The sequence below is a fragment of the Bombus huntii genome, chromosome 17, assembly GCF_024542735.1.
Source record: "Bombus huntii isolate Logan2020A chromosome 17, iyBomHunt1.1, whole genome shotgun sequence".
NCBI lineage: Eukaryota > Metazoa > Arthropoda > Insecta > Hymenoptera > Apidae > Bombus > Bombus huntii.
The window spans coordinates 5182786-5201887 of NC_066254.1; the positions used below are offsets into that span (position 1 = coordinate 5182786).

Below are 19102 nucleotides of genomic sequence, written 5' to 3' on the forward strand. Positions count from 1 at the left end.
ACGATATTTGCTAGTGATACATTATCTGTGCAATAGAAACTTTGTATGAAAAAAATGTTATTCTATATTTTTGATCTATTTTTTCATATAGAATCTCCCTTTTTCCAATTATACCACTAGTTACAGAGCATTCTATACATATGATTTGAAATAAAATAATAGAATTATAAAGTAACATTTTTTCCATGTTTTAAGGTTGTGAGATCATTTCTGAACAACTTTATTACTGTTAATTGAATTTATTTCTCTGTCAACAAAATGTAATTTTGAAAAGAATTAAAAGTATCAGGTAAAAAACTCATTGCCATTAAGTGGTCATGTAATTTTAATTTTGAATTTTACATTATATATATATATAGTTTCTATAAGAATATAGACATTAGTTTGTAGCAGCAGTATGATTAATTATTTTTTGTCATTAACAGTTTTAATAATAGGTACTTTAATTATAATAAAAGCTGGTTTAATTTTAATGATAGTCACTTTAATTTTAAATATAAACTGAAATGAAATTATTTAAACCATTCATATCTTTTTGTATTTGTTAAACCAATTCTGAGGATATTTATTAACAAATGTAAAAGATAAAATAAAGTTATAATAGAAGCAATTATACTAAAAATATATATATATATATTTTAGATATAATAATAAACTTAAAAAATTTGAATAATTTCTAAGGAAATTATATTCAGTAATGATATTCACAATAAGTTTGTAAATTATTAGAATAATACGTTCTAACATTCATACATTTAAAAAATGTAGAACAATGTAAATTATCACAGTAAGTCAATTTTTTCATTATTTACATTAGTGTTATTTGTTATTATATATTATCATGTAATCTTTTTCTGTCGTTATGTCTATAGAATTTGTTAAGTTAGTTTATAATATTTACTAAAAATGCTATTGTCATAATTATCATTATTATTTTAACTCATATATGTAGAATAACGAATAAGCCCATTCTGAGATTTCGATGCATTCTAAAAATTCCTGTGACATAACCTGTTATGAGCAATGTACAAATGAAAGAGTATAATATTCGTAACTTATTTTTGATTTTACAAATTCATCAAACTATCATTGTACGTAATTATACTGTATAATTGATTACTTTGTAATGTTCCATGTGTAAGAAATGTTGAAAAGCAAGTAAAAATGTTTATCCGTGAACTGAAAGTGCTACTTCGTACCGTTTCATCAAAGCGGTGGTAGAATCAAGAACTTCTAGGTTTCGGAAAAATGGAGGTCGCAGCTTGATCGAAATCGTGGATCCACCTCGTTTAAGAAGAGTTAAATTGCGTTATTTTTTTGTGGGATAATACAGTTCTAATACGTTTCCTTGATTCTTGGTATTCTATTTTATTTATAAATTCAAAATCTATAAAGTAAAGACCGATTTTTACGCAGTAAAATGCAGGAGAGACGGTACATCTCTATTGTACGCTTTTCTCAATATACTTTTAAATCTAAAACTTTTACTGAATTTTGAAGTATTCTAGTTGTTAAGAAAAATAATACATGTTCTTTTTAAACCTTAGTTTTCATATATAATTCTGTAATTTTGTAAATAACATCTTCAATTTTTCAACTATATTTATTCTCATATTGTTTCTTCTTTAACACATCTAATTTTCTTAAATTTATAACTAGTTGTCATAGTACGATTTATGAATTTCATAAACATTTTACTTTGTAAGAAATTTGATATTACGAGCTTATATAATTTAATAATGTATTATTCATTGCAGTTTTAACAAGATAATACGTTGGATATACAACGCTCAATACAAAATGAAATCAAAGACAAAAGCTAAAAAATCAAATGGGAAATTTGGGAAAGTTAAATTTTCTCCTAAAGGAATTACTTCTGTAAATCCAGACTTATCACAACTACATCCGCCTATAGACATAAGTGATTCGACTTTATATCGTGTGAGCAAAATTTTAGAAAATGGCAGTGATGAAGTTAGATCTATTCTGGCATATGAATGTGATTTAGTATATGAATGTCGCATATGCCGAAGCCTTTTTAGAAGTTTGGTCAATTTTATTTCTCATAAACGTGTCTATTGTAAAGAAAAATTTGATGTTACATTTGTTAGGGACTCCTCCAACGATTATGATATAGTATGTATGATATAGTATATGATATAGTATTTTAATATATTTTTATATAAAGACAAGATTGCTAAAAATTAATATTTGAAAATGTATCTAAAGATTGCTTAACTAATATTTTGATGGAATCTAACTTTGATAAAATGAGTCATATGGCAAAAACTAGATAATAAGATGTTTAGATGATTCAGAACCTTATCTGTCTTCAAAATTATGTAATATTTTCAATTAAAAATATATAGAATATTAGATAATGCATTTTAAATTTAGAGTTATAAAATATAAATAATCTGATATAAACCTAATATTAAGAATAAAAGGAATTTTGTTTTTATATAATTGCAATATTTTGTGATAATATTGGTGAAATATCTCATTTAATTGTTGTTTGAAATACCGTTAAATGTTTTAATTTGGATATATTTACTTAAGACTAGATAATTTTAATTAGTATCTAATCTATACATATTCGAGTAGTAACAATATTTTTACTTAAAGAAAATTTTTTTATTTCATATACATAAAGAAAAATATAATATAAAATGATCATTCTACATAATACTTACTACAACTTGTTTTGTAAATTATCTGAATCTGTTATATTTTTATCAAGTTGTCACAATTTATCTTAGAAATAGAAATGCATATGTATATTATGTATAATATATCATATGTGTATATTTTTATTATGTATAATATATTACCTGTATATATATAAGTATATATATGTATATGCATATGTAGTATATGGATTGCATATGTTACAGACTTCTACGAATAATTTAGACATACAAAAAACGCAGGGCCTATTTAAAGAAGGATGTGGAAATGATCGAATTTTAAGAAGTCAAGCTTGCAAACAAAAGGAAAAGAAGGATCTCACCGCGATTGTTAATACGCTGCAGAAAAAACAAATAGAGAACATACAAACAAACACTCAACGATTATGTTTGGAGACTGTACATTCAAATTCATCGGCAGTATATCAAACTGTTGAATCAGTGTTTTCAACTGAGAGTAATACAGATTTAATGAAAGCACAGGTATTTATAAATAATTATAATACTTGCAAATAATTACAAATAGAATTAATTAGAGCTATTTAAATTTTGTTCCAATACATTAATGATTTATTAATGTCTCAACCAAATAATATTTAGGTAACAGAGCTAAAAAATATAAATGAGAGGACTGTAATGTTAGATCTGAATGGCCAAGTCTTAGAATTTAGTCAAAAGTTGAGTGGTAATACAGTAACTCAAGTTCGTAATAATGAAGAAAGTGATAAGGAAGTTATTTGTCCTATATGTATGTTTTTATTATTTTGTCCATTATATGCATAATAATACTTATTCATCTTAAATTGTAATTGCATTGTTGTTTAATTTTTAGGTTATGCAAAATTTTCAACGAAAAAAACATTAACAGTTCACACAAGGACACTACATACATCTCACAGGTTATGTTACCCATGTCCTTGCTGTTCTAGTACATTTGCAAATACGTGGAGTGTTTATAGGCATCTCTTTAAAGGTGTGCAAAAAGTATTATAATAATATTTTTATTAATTCCAATAATTTTCATTAATGATTATGTAATTAAATTTAAGTAATTTTTATAACTTCTTGAGGAAAATAATTGGAATTTTAATTCTTTTACAACTGCAAATGAGATATATCGCTGCATGGATGAGATACCTTGCGTGTCTTTATTAGGATGCTGAATGTCTTATTGGAAAATTTGGGATGAAACATTGACAAAATGGTGATTGACGTATACATTATATTCTTATAAATAAATGCAACTCTAAATGTTGTAGTTAGAAACAGAGAGAGCTGCAGAATATCAGAGAGAGTCTGATGATTAACATTCAATTGTAAATACCGACATAAGATATTTTCTCCGTAGCATTGCATAAATATTATTGCAGAATGAGATATCTCGTTCATAGCGTTGCGTAAGCGACATCATTATGGTGGCGCATTTCGTCTATGGTGTTGATAAATGATATTGTGGTAACGAAATATCTCGTCGGCAGTTGCGAAAGGATTAATAATAAGGACTAAAAATTCTACAAGAATTAATTTTTTAGAAGTTAGAATTCTTTTAATGAAATTTTTAAATACGAAATATAGTTCATAGAAAATCTAATGAACAAGTGAGGAAACTCAGATCACAAATTCAAGAGAAAGCATTTATTAAAGATACTACCATTGCTGAAGATTTACAAAAGGAGGATGCTCAAAAAACTTTAGTGAATAGTGCACTAAGGGCTAATGAAACACAGGTATTTTGATAATTATAGTTATATCTTTGTCTTTATTGAAGTATTGTTAATATAAAATACATTATTTTAATAGGAATGGATAGATCAGTTAGAATTGGATACAGAGTTACAAAGATGTGGTGGATGTGGAAAGAGATTTGATAGAAAAGCAGCGTTATCAGCTCACTTGCAATATTGTAATAGGCGTGTTGCAGCATATGAAAGTATAACTAAAGACAAAAAGATCAATAAAATTCCATCAAATGATGTTTCAAATGGAAATACTAATGAAACATCTATTCGCGTGGAAGCAGTTGCCAGTTTAAGTAAAGCCGACTGGGATATGTTAAATAGCGAAGGATTAGTTTCACAAAATGTATCTAATGGAAATATTGCAAGAATCCTTACAAATGGAGTACAAGAAAACTTGGTGAAAGACGATCTTTCTTCTGCAAGTGATGTTTCTGACCCTTTAGAAATTGTGTATACTAGTATAAACAAACATAAAGCTAATATTGGAAGCAAGAAACGAAAAAATAAGGAAAGTACAAAAAGATTGAGTAATAATGCAGGTAAAAACAATATCTCATATTTTATACCTATAAGCTTTAAGATGTTATAGTTTATACAAATATATTTTACAAATCTTTTTATTTTGATTTTTGTTTCGGCAAAAAGAATATAATATATAAAACAAAAAGTATGTAATATGATATATTATATCATTCCTAGAAAATATTGCAAAAGGCATATCCGTAGAAGCGAACGTTGGGCATGACACAGCAACTGAAAAACTGGATCATGTATTATCAATGGAAAAGAAAGTAGCTTCAATAGTAAACTTTGAGAAGCTTCAGTGCCTTCCATGTAAACGAAAATTCCCTTCTGTGCATAATCTAAGAAGACATGCTGCCATTCATATTGGATGGAATCGTTATCAATGTAGACTTTGTGACTATAAGTGTTTCGTTAAGTGTGATTGTATAGCACATTGCAATAAAGTTCACAACGCTCAAAACAATCGTGTTGTTATAGATGAAATGATAACTCAGATACCAGATGACCAGTATTTGTGTGGTCAAGATATTACGTCGAATATAACGAATTTAGAACAGGAGATTGATGCTCCAGAAGTTGTAGAAGTTAACATTACACCAGGAAACATGGGATTAGAAGTTAAAATGAGAGAGAAAGGGACGAATGAAACAGAGACAAAAATAGTTGATAAAAATTCAATAGTAGTTCATGAAAATGGTAAAACTCAAGAAACTATGGATAATGGTATTAAAGAAAATAATTTGGGAGCGGATCAAGATCTTAGAAAAATGGTGATGGAAGTTATCTTTGGATCTTCTGAAGTTCACTCCGCAAAACAAACAGGTGTGAAAGAAACTGAACACTCTAGTTCAAAATTACAAAATAAAGGGGAAGGAGCACAATTTAAGGATTCTAATTTAAAGGAAAGTGCGTATATGCAAGACAATTTAAGACCCCAGCGTCCTATTCGTAACAAAATAAAGCCTCTAAATAAGGATTTCATCTACGATTTAAAGGAGGTCACATTTCGTAAAGATTCTTTGATCGTGAAATCTTTAAACAAGCCACTTGCCAAAAAATCTCCGGTACAGGAAGACGACAATTTGGAGAAAGATTTAGACCAGCCGTCCAAGCGTTTTAAACCTATAGAAAATGAAGAAATATTAATTCCTTGTGCAAATAACTCCATAGTAAACAAATGCGAAATTGAACTCAGTAGAGGTTTTAAAAATAGTTTTACTGTTTCTCAGTGCCGCAATTAGTAAACATTGTATCATAATAGAGTCTCCATTCAGTCAGCAATATATTGTTTAAATTGATATTATTCATCTTGATGAACAAATTTTTAGTAAATTTTTAAATTGTATTCTTCACAAATATATATATATATATGTATGTATAATGCATATTTGTCCATTAATGTTAGTAAATTTAAGATATTTAAAAATATTAAATATTTTCACTTTTGTCGTGCATTATTAAGAATTTAATTCTTCAACACATTATTTTCTTAATTAATCCGAAATTTTTATTTTCTGCTATATGTAGATTTACTTAAAAAGTTATCTAGAATATGTAATAATAAAAAAGAAAAGATAGCAAAATGTAGATAATAACACATTTTTTTATGTAATACTAGTTATATGAAGAAAAACATTATTAAAATTTGTAATGTATTGTATGATAATTCATACAATATAATTGTTGTTTAACGCAGTCTAATTATTTTGTTTTGTTTCTTTCAGATTAATTAAACGCAGATATTCAAATAAATTTATTTTAGATTTGTATGTTTATTGTGTTTTAAATTATTACAAGCATTCATAACTATTTTTGGTTTTTATAGATTAGGGTGATATTATTTTTTTAATTTAGAACTGAAAAATATTCTAAATAATAATAATTTGTGAAAACTATTAAGGAATAAATATGTCATATATAATTTCACGTTATATATAGATAATTTATATGCTTATACAATATTAATAAGTTATAAATATATAGAATAACGTAAAAATAAGCAGAAAAATTCTAACATGGGATTAAAAAAACATGGATTATTTATAAATGTGTACAAATAGAAAATGATTAAAAAAATCATCTTGTAAAAATAAATTATAAATATATGTATGTGATGGTTATAGTTATAATAAAATATCTGCAATAGCTTTATTGGATTTTTAATATTTTATTGATTAATAAATTAATTTCATTTGTAACATTATGCGATGATAAAATAATAATTAGACAAAATATGTAATATGTATCATGTATAGGCAATGTTTGGCTTTTCATTTAAATTTAAATGTTATTAAATTAATTTTCATTTAAATAATTGTTTACGTAGACTCATTTGTTATTTGAAAGTTGAAAATTAAATTGATCAGAAGAGTTGTTGAACAGTTGACGGGTGTTTTAAATATACATATTTAGCAGATTAGGCATTTAAATTTTGAGTTAAGTCTTAAGGGTCCCCGGGACAACAAAAAGTTATTTAAAGCAGGTCCGTAGTAAACAAAAGATTAAGAACCGCTTGTGTATATATTTGCGTAAAGGCGCGAAAACTTTCAACGGTATGATTTGTTTATGTTTGAGATGCTAGCCACTGATTAGTCAAGAGAGCTCCTATCACAGCAAAGTTTCCGCCATTGGTAGAAGAACTACCGCGACAGGTACCTGTGGTAGATGCGCGGCAAACAGCATCGAGAGACAGCGTTTCTTTTTCTGCTCGTGTCAGTGTCTCGAGAAATCTGTTAGTACGGATGACGCCGGTAAAATTATTACAATTCGATTCTATTATCTTTACAATGGTGATAAACAGTGACGTGGTGTGAAGTGCATTATTTGCGTTAACCTTCTAATTTCCTGGAACCTTTTGCTGAAGGATTTTAGGCGCGGTATCGTAAACGTAAGTCATCTGTTCTTTTGCTTCTTTCTTTTCCTATATTCCGTTAAGTATCACTTTTCATTTTTAAATTCCCACTAAACGCGAAACTTTTGTTCAAGTGTTTTCTACATAAAATCTATATTAGTCTATAAAGCGATTTATTAATATTAATTTTTGTTCCTGTTATAAACGTGATTTTTTTTTGTGTATTTAGCATTTCATTTGTTTTCTCGTAACGTTCATGTGTAATATGTACGACTACGAATAAAAATGAGATAGTCTTTCGTATCTGATAAATTTTACGGAATTTTTTAATAGAATTCAAAATTAAACCGAGATTAATATACGTTAAGAATAATATAAGCTAAAATATCTGATGTTACAAAAGTATATTGAGTATATTGAGTATATTGAGTATATTAAGTATATTGATTGTAAATATATCGATTCTTTTTTTCTTATTACGTTATCTGTTTATTACATTACTTACAAAATTTGAAGTTTTCGTTTATTTAAAGATTTGTTGTTATTTTCGTTAGCGACCATTTTCTCAAAACACTTTAAATTTGATTAGAACAAGCTAATTTAATAAAGACTGAAATATAACCAACAGATGAGTTTAATAATAAAATCTTATTTCATAATTGATTCTTTTTAATAATTCTCTACTACATGTAATGTATATGTGAATAAAGTTGGTTTTCAACCACAATTACATTTTTATATTGGTTAAAACATATACGTATGTAGTTTTATTAATAACAGTTTTCATAAATAACCTTTCTCTTATTATTTGTATTGTTCTGCTTGGTTATTAGTTTTCCTATTAGTATTTTACAGCATTATAATTTTCTCACGAAATTTTACTCCTATTTGTTATACTATTTTACGTGTTTAACCAAATTTTGTTAGAAATGAGTGGATATAAAAATATTGGCTTCCCTGGAAAACCACGTGCATTCATGAAACGTAATGTTTACTTTATCTCTTTTGTGTAATATGTCGTAAATAATTTATTAATCGAATTTTGAAATCAGAATTGACTATCTTACATTCGTTTTGTAACGAGGTGTACGACTTTCCCTTCTTGGAAATTCTCTCCTTTCTTTCTATCCTTGTCTTCCTTGTCCTACCTTCCCCTTCTCTTTCCTTTGCCTCTTTTATACCGTTTCTATATTTACTTTTTGATAAGAGAAAAGATTTTGTATAGTATCTGTTCGTAATCTTATTCTTCTAACAGGTATCTTTTGTGTGTGTGTGTGTGTGTGTGTGTGTGTGTGTGTGTGTGTGTGTGTGTGTGTGTGTGTGTGTGTGTGTGTGTGTGTGTGTGTGTGTGTGTGTGTGTGTGTGTGTGTGTGTGTGTGTGTGTGTGTGTGTGTGTGTGTGTGTGTGTGTGTGTGTGTGTGTGTGTGTGTGTGTGTGTGTGTTAAACAAACAACATTAATACATCGCTGAATTATTTTCATTATTTAATGTCTCAGTCATAATTTATAATTTCCTAATTTGGGTAAACTTTTCCTCTGGGAATTATTCGTCTTTTAATTCGTTTTTCTTCCCTTTTTTCTTGCATTTTCTGGTAGTGCTCGATGAATAAAGGCGAAATACAACGGTTAAGTTCAGCAATCTATTGGTTCAAAAGTTTCACGTCTTTAAAGTTTGGTTCTTCGGACGTATTGTACGGCTTTATTCAACGCGATAATTAAATATATAAATTAAATAGATAAATTAAACGATAAATTTTAATATCTATTTAGATACTACGGACTACTATGCTGAAAACAGAATATCGTTCTATCATCGATATACGAATCGATTTGTCAAATAATATATTTCATAAGGTCTTCTCATAACCTTTATTATCTTAAAAAACATATGGTGAATTCAGAAGCCAGTCAGTGCAAGTCGATTAGCATTAAAACCGAGATGAACGAGATTTTTACAAATTGGTTGTAAAAAAAATAACGATGCTAGGAAAGATGTGAAAAAGGATTTTTATTATAAGATAACATACGGATGAACTTAACTGCGAGAGAAACAAAGGAAAATCGCAATGACTTTTTAAAAGAAATCAAATTGAATGAAAAAATTGTGACCTATATCAAATGTCACTCATTGTCGTTCTCTGTATCAAGGTTCGTTAATGGATGGTAATGCAGGATGGTAAAATGGATGGTAATGCAGCGGAATATAACATTGTAGGTGAAACGTGTGCTTCTTTTTCATTTCTTTCGCCGATCTACGGGTCTACGGGTCTACGGGTCTACGGGTCTACGGGTCTACGGGTCTACGGGTCTACGGGTCTACGGGTCTATGGGTCTGGATATGGTGGTGGGTTTTGAACGACATTGAGCAAACTCGAAGGCCTTCCTTTTGACACCGGCATCACGTTGATCTCATAAATTGAAAAATCATTCTGCATTTATATTATCTTGTCTAATTAAACACATTTATATCACTCTTCTAATTTCTTCTCTGCAACTATTGCACTTGCTATTTGGTACTTTGCTTTTTGTCTTTTGATAACCAGACTTTCGCAATATGTATCCCCCTCTACCTCATATAAATTTCATTATATGAGATTGAAAATATCCTCGATTATTTTATCTTATACTTCCAGATGTTTTTTTAGTTAGTATCTAAGAATTAGAAAAATTAAAGTACATAATTAAGTAGAGAAATATCTGTTTGTAATAAGAAATATAGAAGCTATATTCCACCGTTCCTATGTATTATTAAAGTAAGACTGGGAAGATGAAAGTAAAGCGTATTTTCGTAAAAATCGAAATTCCGTCGCATGAAGATCAAGTGGACGAGTTGAAGAAAGAAAGTCTCGGATAAAATCTTTCACAGTAATACCCGAGCAATTAAACGTATTTGTTACTTACTTGTAATATATGATATATTGGACAAGGGATGAATAATAAAAGAAAAAAAGCTACTCTTGTGATGAATTGTGTTTCCATAACAACACATAGCATGCACTTTGCACGATGTCAATGCCCTCGTCATGTTACGTGCTCAAGCTCGTTCGAACGAATATAATTGGACTACATATTTTGAGAAAGTGGTGGAAGTCGATTTTGTTGAAAAAAAATCGAGAAAACGGAAAACCTTCCTATGCGTTTATGCGAACTTTTTATTTATTTACTATCGATGTATAATTTAAATGTCTAAAACATTCGTTTGTTTCAATTAATCGACATTTCCTTACTATACGGAGTTAATATTATCGTTTGTCTATTTTGAAAGTAATACGACTCCATTTCCTGTAATCTGTGTAGCCTGTCCAAACATTCGAGGAACCAATAATCAAAAACAAATGATATTTTCAGATTAAACAACAGCATTTTGTTTTTTAGTGTTCTTACAATTAAACGATTAAAGCGTGAAACAATTCGCGAGTAATATATCAGAGTAACTTCTTTTATCTTTGTGTTGATCCGAATTGGAAGCGAGTTAGCCCCTTGGATAGGGGGCGTCGATCGGAACAGGTAACGATCGAAAGGAATAACGTTCAGCGAATAAGCTGGCTGCTGCAACATATCCCAAGCGAGACTCATTACGACGATAAAACAGTGTGTGGCCTGCCGTTGTCACGCGGTAATTTCACAGAACGTCCTCCTTTGTCGGTGCCCCAACCACCGCATCTCGTCCAAAGACACATTTTTTCTCGATGTAATTGGTCGCTCGCCCGATAGATAGCTCAAAGTTATAGAAAGCAACGTCGAATACTTTGAACTTTGCTTAAAAATTTGCATTATTCTTTTCTACACCCGATACATACTAGGCAAAAATATTTATAACGTTATTATATATTCTATATATTTTCTACATTTTCTATCGTACGATACATTTTATTTTCATATCCGTCAATATCGTATTTATATACATATAATCGTATAACACATTGCATCATGTTTATATACATTAAGAAAAGAATTACGTACATTTCAACCAGTATGCTGGCTACATTTCTAACTAATTTTGCGAGAAATGGCAGAGCTATAGCGCAAAAGCATACTAGCTAACTAACATACTGTGCTAAGAAAATTGGCTCCAACAGGCCTTGAACATCTGAGACCTCGGATGCCCCTGGAACGTCTTCTACGCTATAACAATCAACAATCCGGTCTCTTCTTCCGTTAATATCTTACGATCTATCCTCGTACTGACAACATTATAATTGTCTCTATATAATTTACAAACGTATTACGTTACGTTTCGAACGTGTCACGTGTCACGTGTCACGCGTCACGCGTCACGCGTAGTTTAGTAACCGCTACGATTTATTACCGAATATATTCGACGAATATATATATATACCGAAGAATTTCACCACTCACTGTCACGCTTTTGTTCATCCTCATTCTCAATCGCTTCTCCTCTTCGTAAATATCGTAATTTCCACGAACCTAGGAAGCACGGAATTTGTCTTTCCTCTCGTTCTATAATGTTGTCTAACTAGGAAATCCACGGACGACGGGAGACAAAAGTCAAGTTTAGAAAGGCAGAGAGAGTATACAGGGTGTGGGATCGTAATACGTGGGATCTACTCGAGGACAGTGGACAGTGGACAGAGTGGACAGTGGACAGTGGACAGTGGACAGTGGATAGGGGAGAAAGGAAAGAAAGGAAGAAGGAAAGAGTTGGCGTAAACGCGTGTTCAATTTGACCTTATTTCAAAGTTATTATCGCTTCTATGTCTCGATAACAATCCGTACCTGCTTACCTTCGCAGAAGGTGCTCGAATGGTTCGGTCTCTCGAGAGACAACGTCCGTGAGCAAACGTAGGAAGAACGTGCTTTTTACCCCGTTTGGCGAGCAACGATCTCGCTGTGCGATGCTGTGAAGGTAGAACATTTGAAAATACTAAAAACGTAATTTGACAAATCTGAAAATGCAAGATTTTCACCAAGTCACACGATTTTTCGACAAATAAATTTTTAAGTTAACGACACGCTGTTCTTTTTTATTTTTGTATCGGCGTAGTTGCCATTTGTTGGAACAATGTTCCAAGAGTCAAAAGCGAGTACGAATATTTTGTTGTCGACAAAAGCGGAAAGCAAAAACACGCTTTAAGCGGTAATAAGTACTTGGATCGGAAAGTGGTTTTCGTTCTCGTGAAACGTTATATGCTCGACTGGTTGGTCGTATTAATGGCTATTTGTTCGGCATTTAATCTGTTTAATTTTAGCGGTTCAACGAGTTTGACAACTTTCGACGATGACGCAATAACGTGCCTGCAAATGTATATCGTATCCTCGTTGCATAATGCACGCACGTATGCAAGCCTAGAACGCGCTTTTATACGAGAAATCTAACGTAACGCTCGTAACGATTCTGTTTACAGCTTTTACGCATAGTACAAAGGGAATCTACGACACAACTAATACCCTTGCATCGTTTATACTAAGCGAGCGAACGAATAATCCAAATTTTTCAGCGCAACTCAAAGTTTACTTGAAAAGAAAAACATACCGCAAGCCGTGGGATCGAGGAATTCGTTCGTCGTTGCTCTCTGTAACTTTGAGCCACTTGTTGGGTAAACGATAAAGTGTCGCGTCTTTACACGAGATCCGATCGTCGGGGCACCTACGAAGGAGGACGTTCCGTGAAATTACCGCGTGACAACGTCAGGCCCCACGTGGCTTCTATGGATAAAAGACGTCATGACGAGTCTTGGTTGGCACGTCTTACAGCAGCCAGCTTATTCGTTAGACGTTGCTCCTTACGATCGCTGCCTATTCCGGTATTCGCTTGCAATTAGCAAATCGGATAGAAAATTGAAACTTGCCTGTTGGATCCTCTTTAAAAACACCGTACCTCAAAGTTATAGAAAGGTACATTGCACGGCCGTAGCTAAAGCGTATATCGTTACGAAATATCAATATCGTTGTTAAAATACAAAATACGGAGATTATAGTAGGTTGTAGGAGAGACACAGAGATAGAATAGAGATAAATAGAATGCAGCGGGCGTAAAAAAGATGTGTAACCTTTTTGCGAGTAAGCAATTGGCGAGGTGGCAATTCTCGTTCGGAGGACGATGACACGTGGAAAATTAGGTCAGCAGACTCGATTATACCCGACCAACGGGTCGCTTTTCTTTTTCTTCGATACTTACTCTCGTTACTCTTGGCTTTACCCTTGGCGGATTTACAATTAAAAATGACCGTGTTTCGCGTACTTTGTTCGTCCGTACTATGTAACCTCCACTATCCGAATTAATGGGAAGACGTAACACTTCGAACGAGGGAATTTTCGGATAATGGAAGCCGCGTCTCTCTTTATAATTATTTTTCTTTTTTCTTTTTCTTTTTTTCCTTTTCCTTTTTTCTTCCTTTTTTTCAGCATAAGCAATCGAAACGTCGACGACGATATTTATACAAATTTCAAAACTTTTTCGTACAATATATATCCAGATACTGTGTCGTACCTTCGTCGCTGATTTATTACCATTGTTGTACAACAGATAGTAAATATTTATTTCTCAATTCAGCTACAAATTTCTTATTTCTCAAGTAATTTTCAATTACGTGTTTCTATTTTTGGCTTAGTTAATTACGAATCTTCTAACGTTGTAGATTTTTCCAATTTTTCAAATACTTTCACGCCTTTCTCTAACTTTCGAAGCATCTTTTCTTCCCTTTCAATACGACGCTCTATACGACACGTTTCCACTTTGATGCCGTTATACGCATATTATACGCATATTAACGCGTGGAATATTAACTTGGTAGCAAAATAATAGAAAAATAATAGAAAAGTAATAGAAAGAATGATAGAAAGGACGTGTGATAGCGGAGGACACGAGCAAGAAATATTATAATAATAATATAATAGAAGTTTGCAGCGTTGTGATCGCTAGCCCCCGTGTGTGAAGCTAGCCCCTGTTCTTTAAATCTCGTATTTGTTGTTTTCATTGGTCCAAGTTGTTCTACGTTTGCTCTAGATCGTTTCAACTAGATAATCGTTTATCTCGAAAGTGTAGGATTTCGAAGCTATTACATGTACTGATGTACAAGTAGTTGAAAGGGAACGCGAGAGTTTGAGTTTCGTCGCGATGATGTAATTTTTTATGAATTTACTCGTATAACGGTGTATCCAAGTTGTAGTACTCCGATGCGAATAGACCATCGTTAACACGATTAATTATGCAAAATTCTCTTCTTTGTACGAGCTTCGTGAGAAGCAGATAACACACGAGAATACGTTTACGAACGTGTGTAATTACCGCGAACAAGCGTAATTTAAAATAACGTCTACTTAGCTTTTCTGAATTTTGCAGATTCCTCGGTTTATTCAAAAGAATATAATTCGATATCGATCATATACGAATGACGGAACGATCGGACGATTATGTCGTTGCGTCTTCTTATGCGTCTTCTTATGCGATATACATACGTACTCGTATATTGCGTAACGTTGTTGGTAAACTAATTTGATAATAATAATGATTCAGTAGCACGATATTATTAACCATGCAAACGCCTTATAACCTGTGCACAGAGTGCGCACGATATCTACGTAATAGGAAGCACGAGCCAGAATATTATAAAAGCAATCTTTCTTTCGTAAGATACAAGTACGAACATTGTTGATAATTAATATGACGATATATAGGGTAACTGCGTCTAATATGGAACACTCATGATTTTAACACTCATGATTCTTCCCCGAAAACAGAAACACGCTTCTTTCTTTCAACATTTATCCGCCCAAAATCCTTTTAACCGTTAAATCGCACAACTTTTCTAGCAGATTTAATTCGGTAAAGTTGCATTCCTTTTGTGACTGCTAACGTCTTAATCCTACTTCCAACGCCTCGGACATCGCCGTTGTCGCTATATTCGTGTTTCGATTTCGTTATCCATTATTATACACGCAACACTAGTCGTGTCGATCGTGGCCGATCGTGATCGATCGTGGTCGATCTTGGTCGATCGAAGAAGATTCGCCGCGTTGAAGCGATTTTATCGGATCGGCGTTATCACGACCATCGAATTCTGCGGTACGGTACGTTGTCAGACGATGCGGTTCCTAATTTTCCGAAGCACATTCTTCATGATCCCGATGAAAACGGCGAATACGTCGCACCCACTTTTCGTTATAACCGCCACGTTAATTACCGCCACGAAATAAATACAATTCCGTATCGTCGTCGTTAGCAGCGTCATTGACGCGTTCCATATTACGTACGATCGACAACGCGATAAATTTTACAAATATATATCTCGGATAAACGATCGATTCTGGCCTCATGGTTGGATTTTTAGTTAGCAAGAAACTATCGGAAAATATCTTTTACTTTTGTTTGAGAAAATATCGAAAGATATTTTTCAATCGAACGATCATCGGCGTCACGCATCGTTGGTAATAGAAGATGCTTTTACGTTACAAGCTGCAGCGCAAAGATAGGAGAGGTAAAGCGGACATTCGCAGCGGGACCGCGATGTAACTCGGCCTAATAGCTTCCTGATTATTTCGTGAGCCGCTCAGCTGATTCCCTCTGCCTTCTGCTGCGATAGTTTCATTCCTCGTTGCCATCGGGGCGATGAGTTATTTCTTCGCGTTTACGTTTGTGTTTGCGTTTGCGTTTGCGTTTGCGTTTGCGTTTGCGTTTGCGTTTGCGTTTGCGTTTGCGTTTGCGTTTGCGTTTGCGTTTGCGTTTGCTTCGGATTATTCCCTGTATCTCTACGCTTTTTTTCTATTATGGATCTTAAGCGATTTACCACTGCCTCGTTTCTCCTGCCTTTCACTGTTTCCTCCTCGCTCGATACGCTAGGCTATATCCCATAGCAATTCTCTGGCGAGCGTTTTAACGTACCTATTTCAATTTTACGAGGAACGCATTTTCTCTTTTCGTCTTCCAACCAGTGTCCTCTCTAGATGCTCTAGATGTTCTAGATGCTGTAGATGCTCTGCCCTTCCCACCGTTCGTATATATTTATGTCTCCTCTTATCGTATCTGATGTTTGTGATTTTATCGTACCGCGCCTAGTATTACTATTCTTTGTCCCTTCCAGTTACAGTTTTAACTATATTCCATCGTTGCAAACGTTTCGCTCCTAGCTAACACACACACACACACACACACACACACACACACACACACACACACACACACACACACACACACACACACACACACACACACACACACACACACACACACACACACACACACACAGACAGAGAGAGAGAGAGAGAGAGAGAGAGAGAGAGAGAGAGAGAGAGAGAGAGAGAGAGAGAGAGAGAGAGAGAGAGAGAGAGAGAGAGAGAGAGAGAGAGAGAGAGAGACCCATACCTTCGATAAAACTCTCAACTGTCTCGCGTATTCGGGTAACCGGGTAATTTTTGTATACCCGGGTGTCCTACAGGTACCCTTCGTGCACGTCGATGTACGTACGTCATTATCGAAGCTGGTTTAGAATAGTTACAAACGGTTTGGAATCGCGTGCCAATACTTTTGTCCACTGTACGTATACCTACTACGCGTGTGCAATACTATATACTTTACGTTACATGCGTTGCAGTCGTCGATACGTAAACGCTGTAACATCGAGATTACTTTTGACGAAATATGAGGCCGTCTTAATAACATCGAATGCATTAACGCGTCATTCGTTAGATGCTGTATTCGACTATGAATGCAAAGGACGTATTCTTAATTAACAGAAATTCGTCCTAATTCGGCCAATTTTCGCAGCTCTTTGTTTCCCGCCTACGATGATTTCAACGACGAATACGTCGTCTTAATCGAGCAACTAGAGAACGTCTTGTAAACGTTCTGTATGACGTTTAATTTCTTCTGTCGTAAATGCTTCGTAAAATTAGAAAAAATATTTTACAATACGCGCATAGCATAAAAATCAGTTTACCGATAGCGAGGCTAACGTTCGTTTACGATTTAATGTTCAAGTAGCACGCGTTATGATATTCTTAATTCAGTACGCAAGAGTACCGAACGATATTTACTTTTTTTCAGTTACAGATACAGTTTCAGTCTCAGTGAATGAACGAGGCTAAAATGGGCTGTGCTTCGCAGTGTGCCAAGTATTTTCTATGTTTCTTCAATTTCGTTTTCTTCGTAAGTATTGTATTCCTGTACGACGTTATTTCCGCATTCCTTATTGCGACATTATCCTACATATATTTATCGTTAATTCGATTCCTAATCAAAATATAATTTCTCCCTTTATTTATTTTTAATTTATATCCATTACCTGGCAGCAACCACTCGATTTAAGCGAAAGTCGTAGATACGACCTGTTGATTTAACACGGCGGCCTACTATTAACCTAGTTAGGTTACTGCTACTCATCCGTCCAACTATACTTAATTCTTATCTAACTATTTAAGTCTTCATCTAGTTACTAACTATTTATCCAACTATTATATAATCGCTTAACTCTTTGCCTAAAACCCCTAATATCCTTTCCACTTCTCTTAGCCAGTTCGCAGCTTTTTCCTTCACTTTCTCGCTAACTATTTCCTCTATACCGACCGACCATCGTCCTCTCTAGTTCCCTGCACTCTCTCAACGTGTACTCGGAATTTCCAAATTCGCGTCACCGCGACTTCGCAACGTCTTCCCTCGTCGTCTCTTTTCTTCGAATATTCCTTCAAATATCTGCTAACGACCAATTCAAACGACTGTTTAACCACCAGGGCTAACGATTTCAGCCGAATATCCGAGATACCTGCGAGACATCTGATTCTCTCGAAGGGATTCGATAGGGATTCGATAGGGATTCGATAGGGATTCTCACTTGCCAGTTCCAGATTCGTTATGACACCCTGTACTTCTAGATTAATTCTTCTCTCCGATCTCGCTATACATCCTGGCGTGGTAGAAAATTAATTAAATTTTCATCGGCTTTGTCTACAGGTAGCCGGAGGGGCTGCGTTGGCGGTTGGAGTTTGGCTCTTCATCGATAGCAATTCTTTCACTGATCTCGTCGGCAAACTCGATCAGTCGGACATTTTGGTAAAGTTTTAGAACAATTCTCTCGAAACAGAAATTTTCCTTTTAAAAGAAGCAACGAAACGAAAGAAGAAAGGAAAAAATCTCACTCGACCATGTTCAAGTGATGTTGCCAGAATATAGGGAAATTATTTGATCGAACGATTAAAAGAGAAGACAATCGGTAGTAAGATTATTTGTAGTAATAGGATATTTTTTACCGATTCACGCTCCGTTGATTGCGACACGAAAGCGTTGCCAATTAGTTAACTACCGAGAAGAATATATCCGGCACTTTCTACTCGTAAGCTCTTATCGTG

General features: G+C 33.3%; 1 protein-coding gene and 1 long non-coding RNA gene across 7 annotated transcripts; one reads left to right on the top strand and one right to left on the bottom strand.

Annotated features, from left to right (window-relative positions):
• Nucleotides 1–960: 960 nt before the first annotated feature.
• Nucleotides 961–18806, top strand: LOC126874962 (zinc finger protein 800). 6 transcript variants are annotated; one of them, XM_050637507.1, is made up of 10 exons: nucleotides 961–1091; nucleotides 1758–2136; nucleotides 2895–3170; nucleotides 3288–3435; nucleotides 3520–3660; nucleotides 4263–4414; nucleotides 4488–4965; nucleotides 5126–7838; nucleotides 17805–17906; nucleotides 18708–18806. In XM_050637507.1, exons 2-8 carry the CDS (start codon nucleotides 1801–1803, stop codon nucleotides 6190–6192), a joined length of 2598 nt encoding a protein of 865 aa, XP_050493464.1. In that variant the 5' UTR covers nucleotides 961–1091; nucleotides 1758–1800; the 3' UTR covers nucleotides 6193–7838; nucleotides 17805–17906; nucleotides 18708–18806. The 6 variants fall into 6 exon arrangements, with proteins under 6 accessions (XP_050493464.1, XP_050493463.1, XP_050493459.1 ...); XM_050637506.1 differs by lacking the exon at nucleotides 961–1091 and adding an exon at nucleotides 1222–1358; XM_050637502.1 differs by lacking the exon at nucleotides 961–1091 and adding an exon at nucleotides 1228–1434.
• LOC126874969 (uncharacterized) lies at nucleotides 10936–13657 on the bottom strand. The gene is made up of 3 exons (XR_007693145.1): nucleotides 13296–13657; nucleotides 12547–12660; nucleotides 10936–12229 (listed from the first exon to the last, which is right to left on the bottom strand). It is a non-coding gene; the product is annotated as an uncharacterized LOC126874969 (long non-coding RNA).
• Nucleotides 18807–19102: the final 296 nt, after the last annotated feature.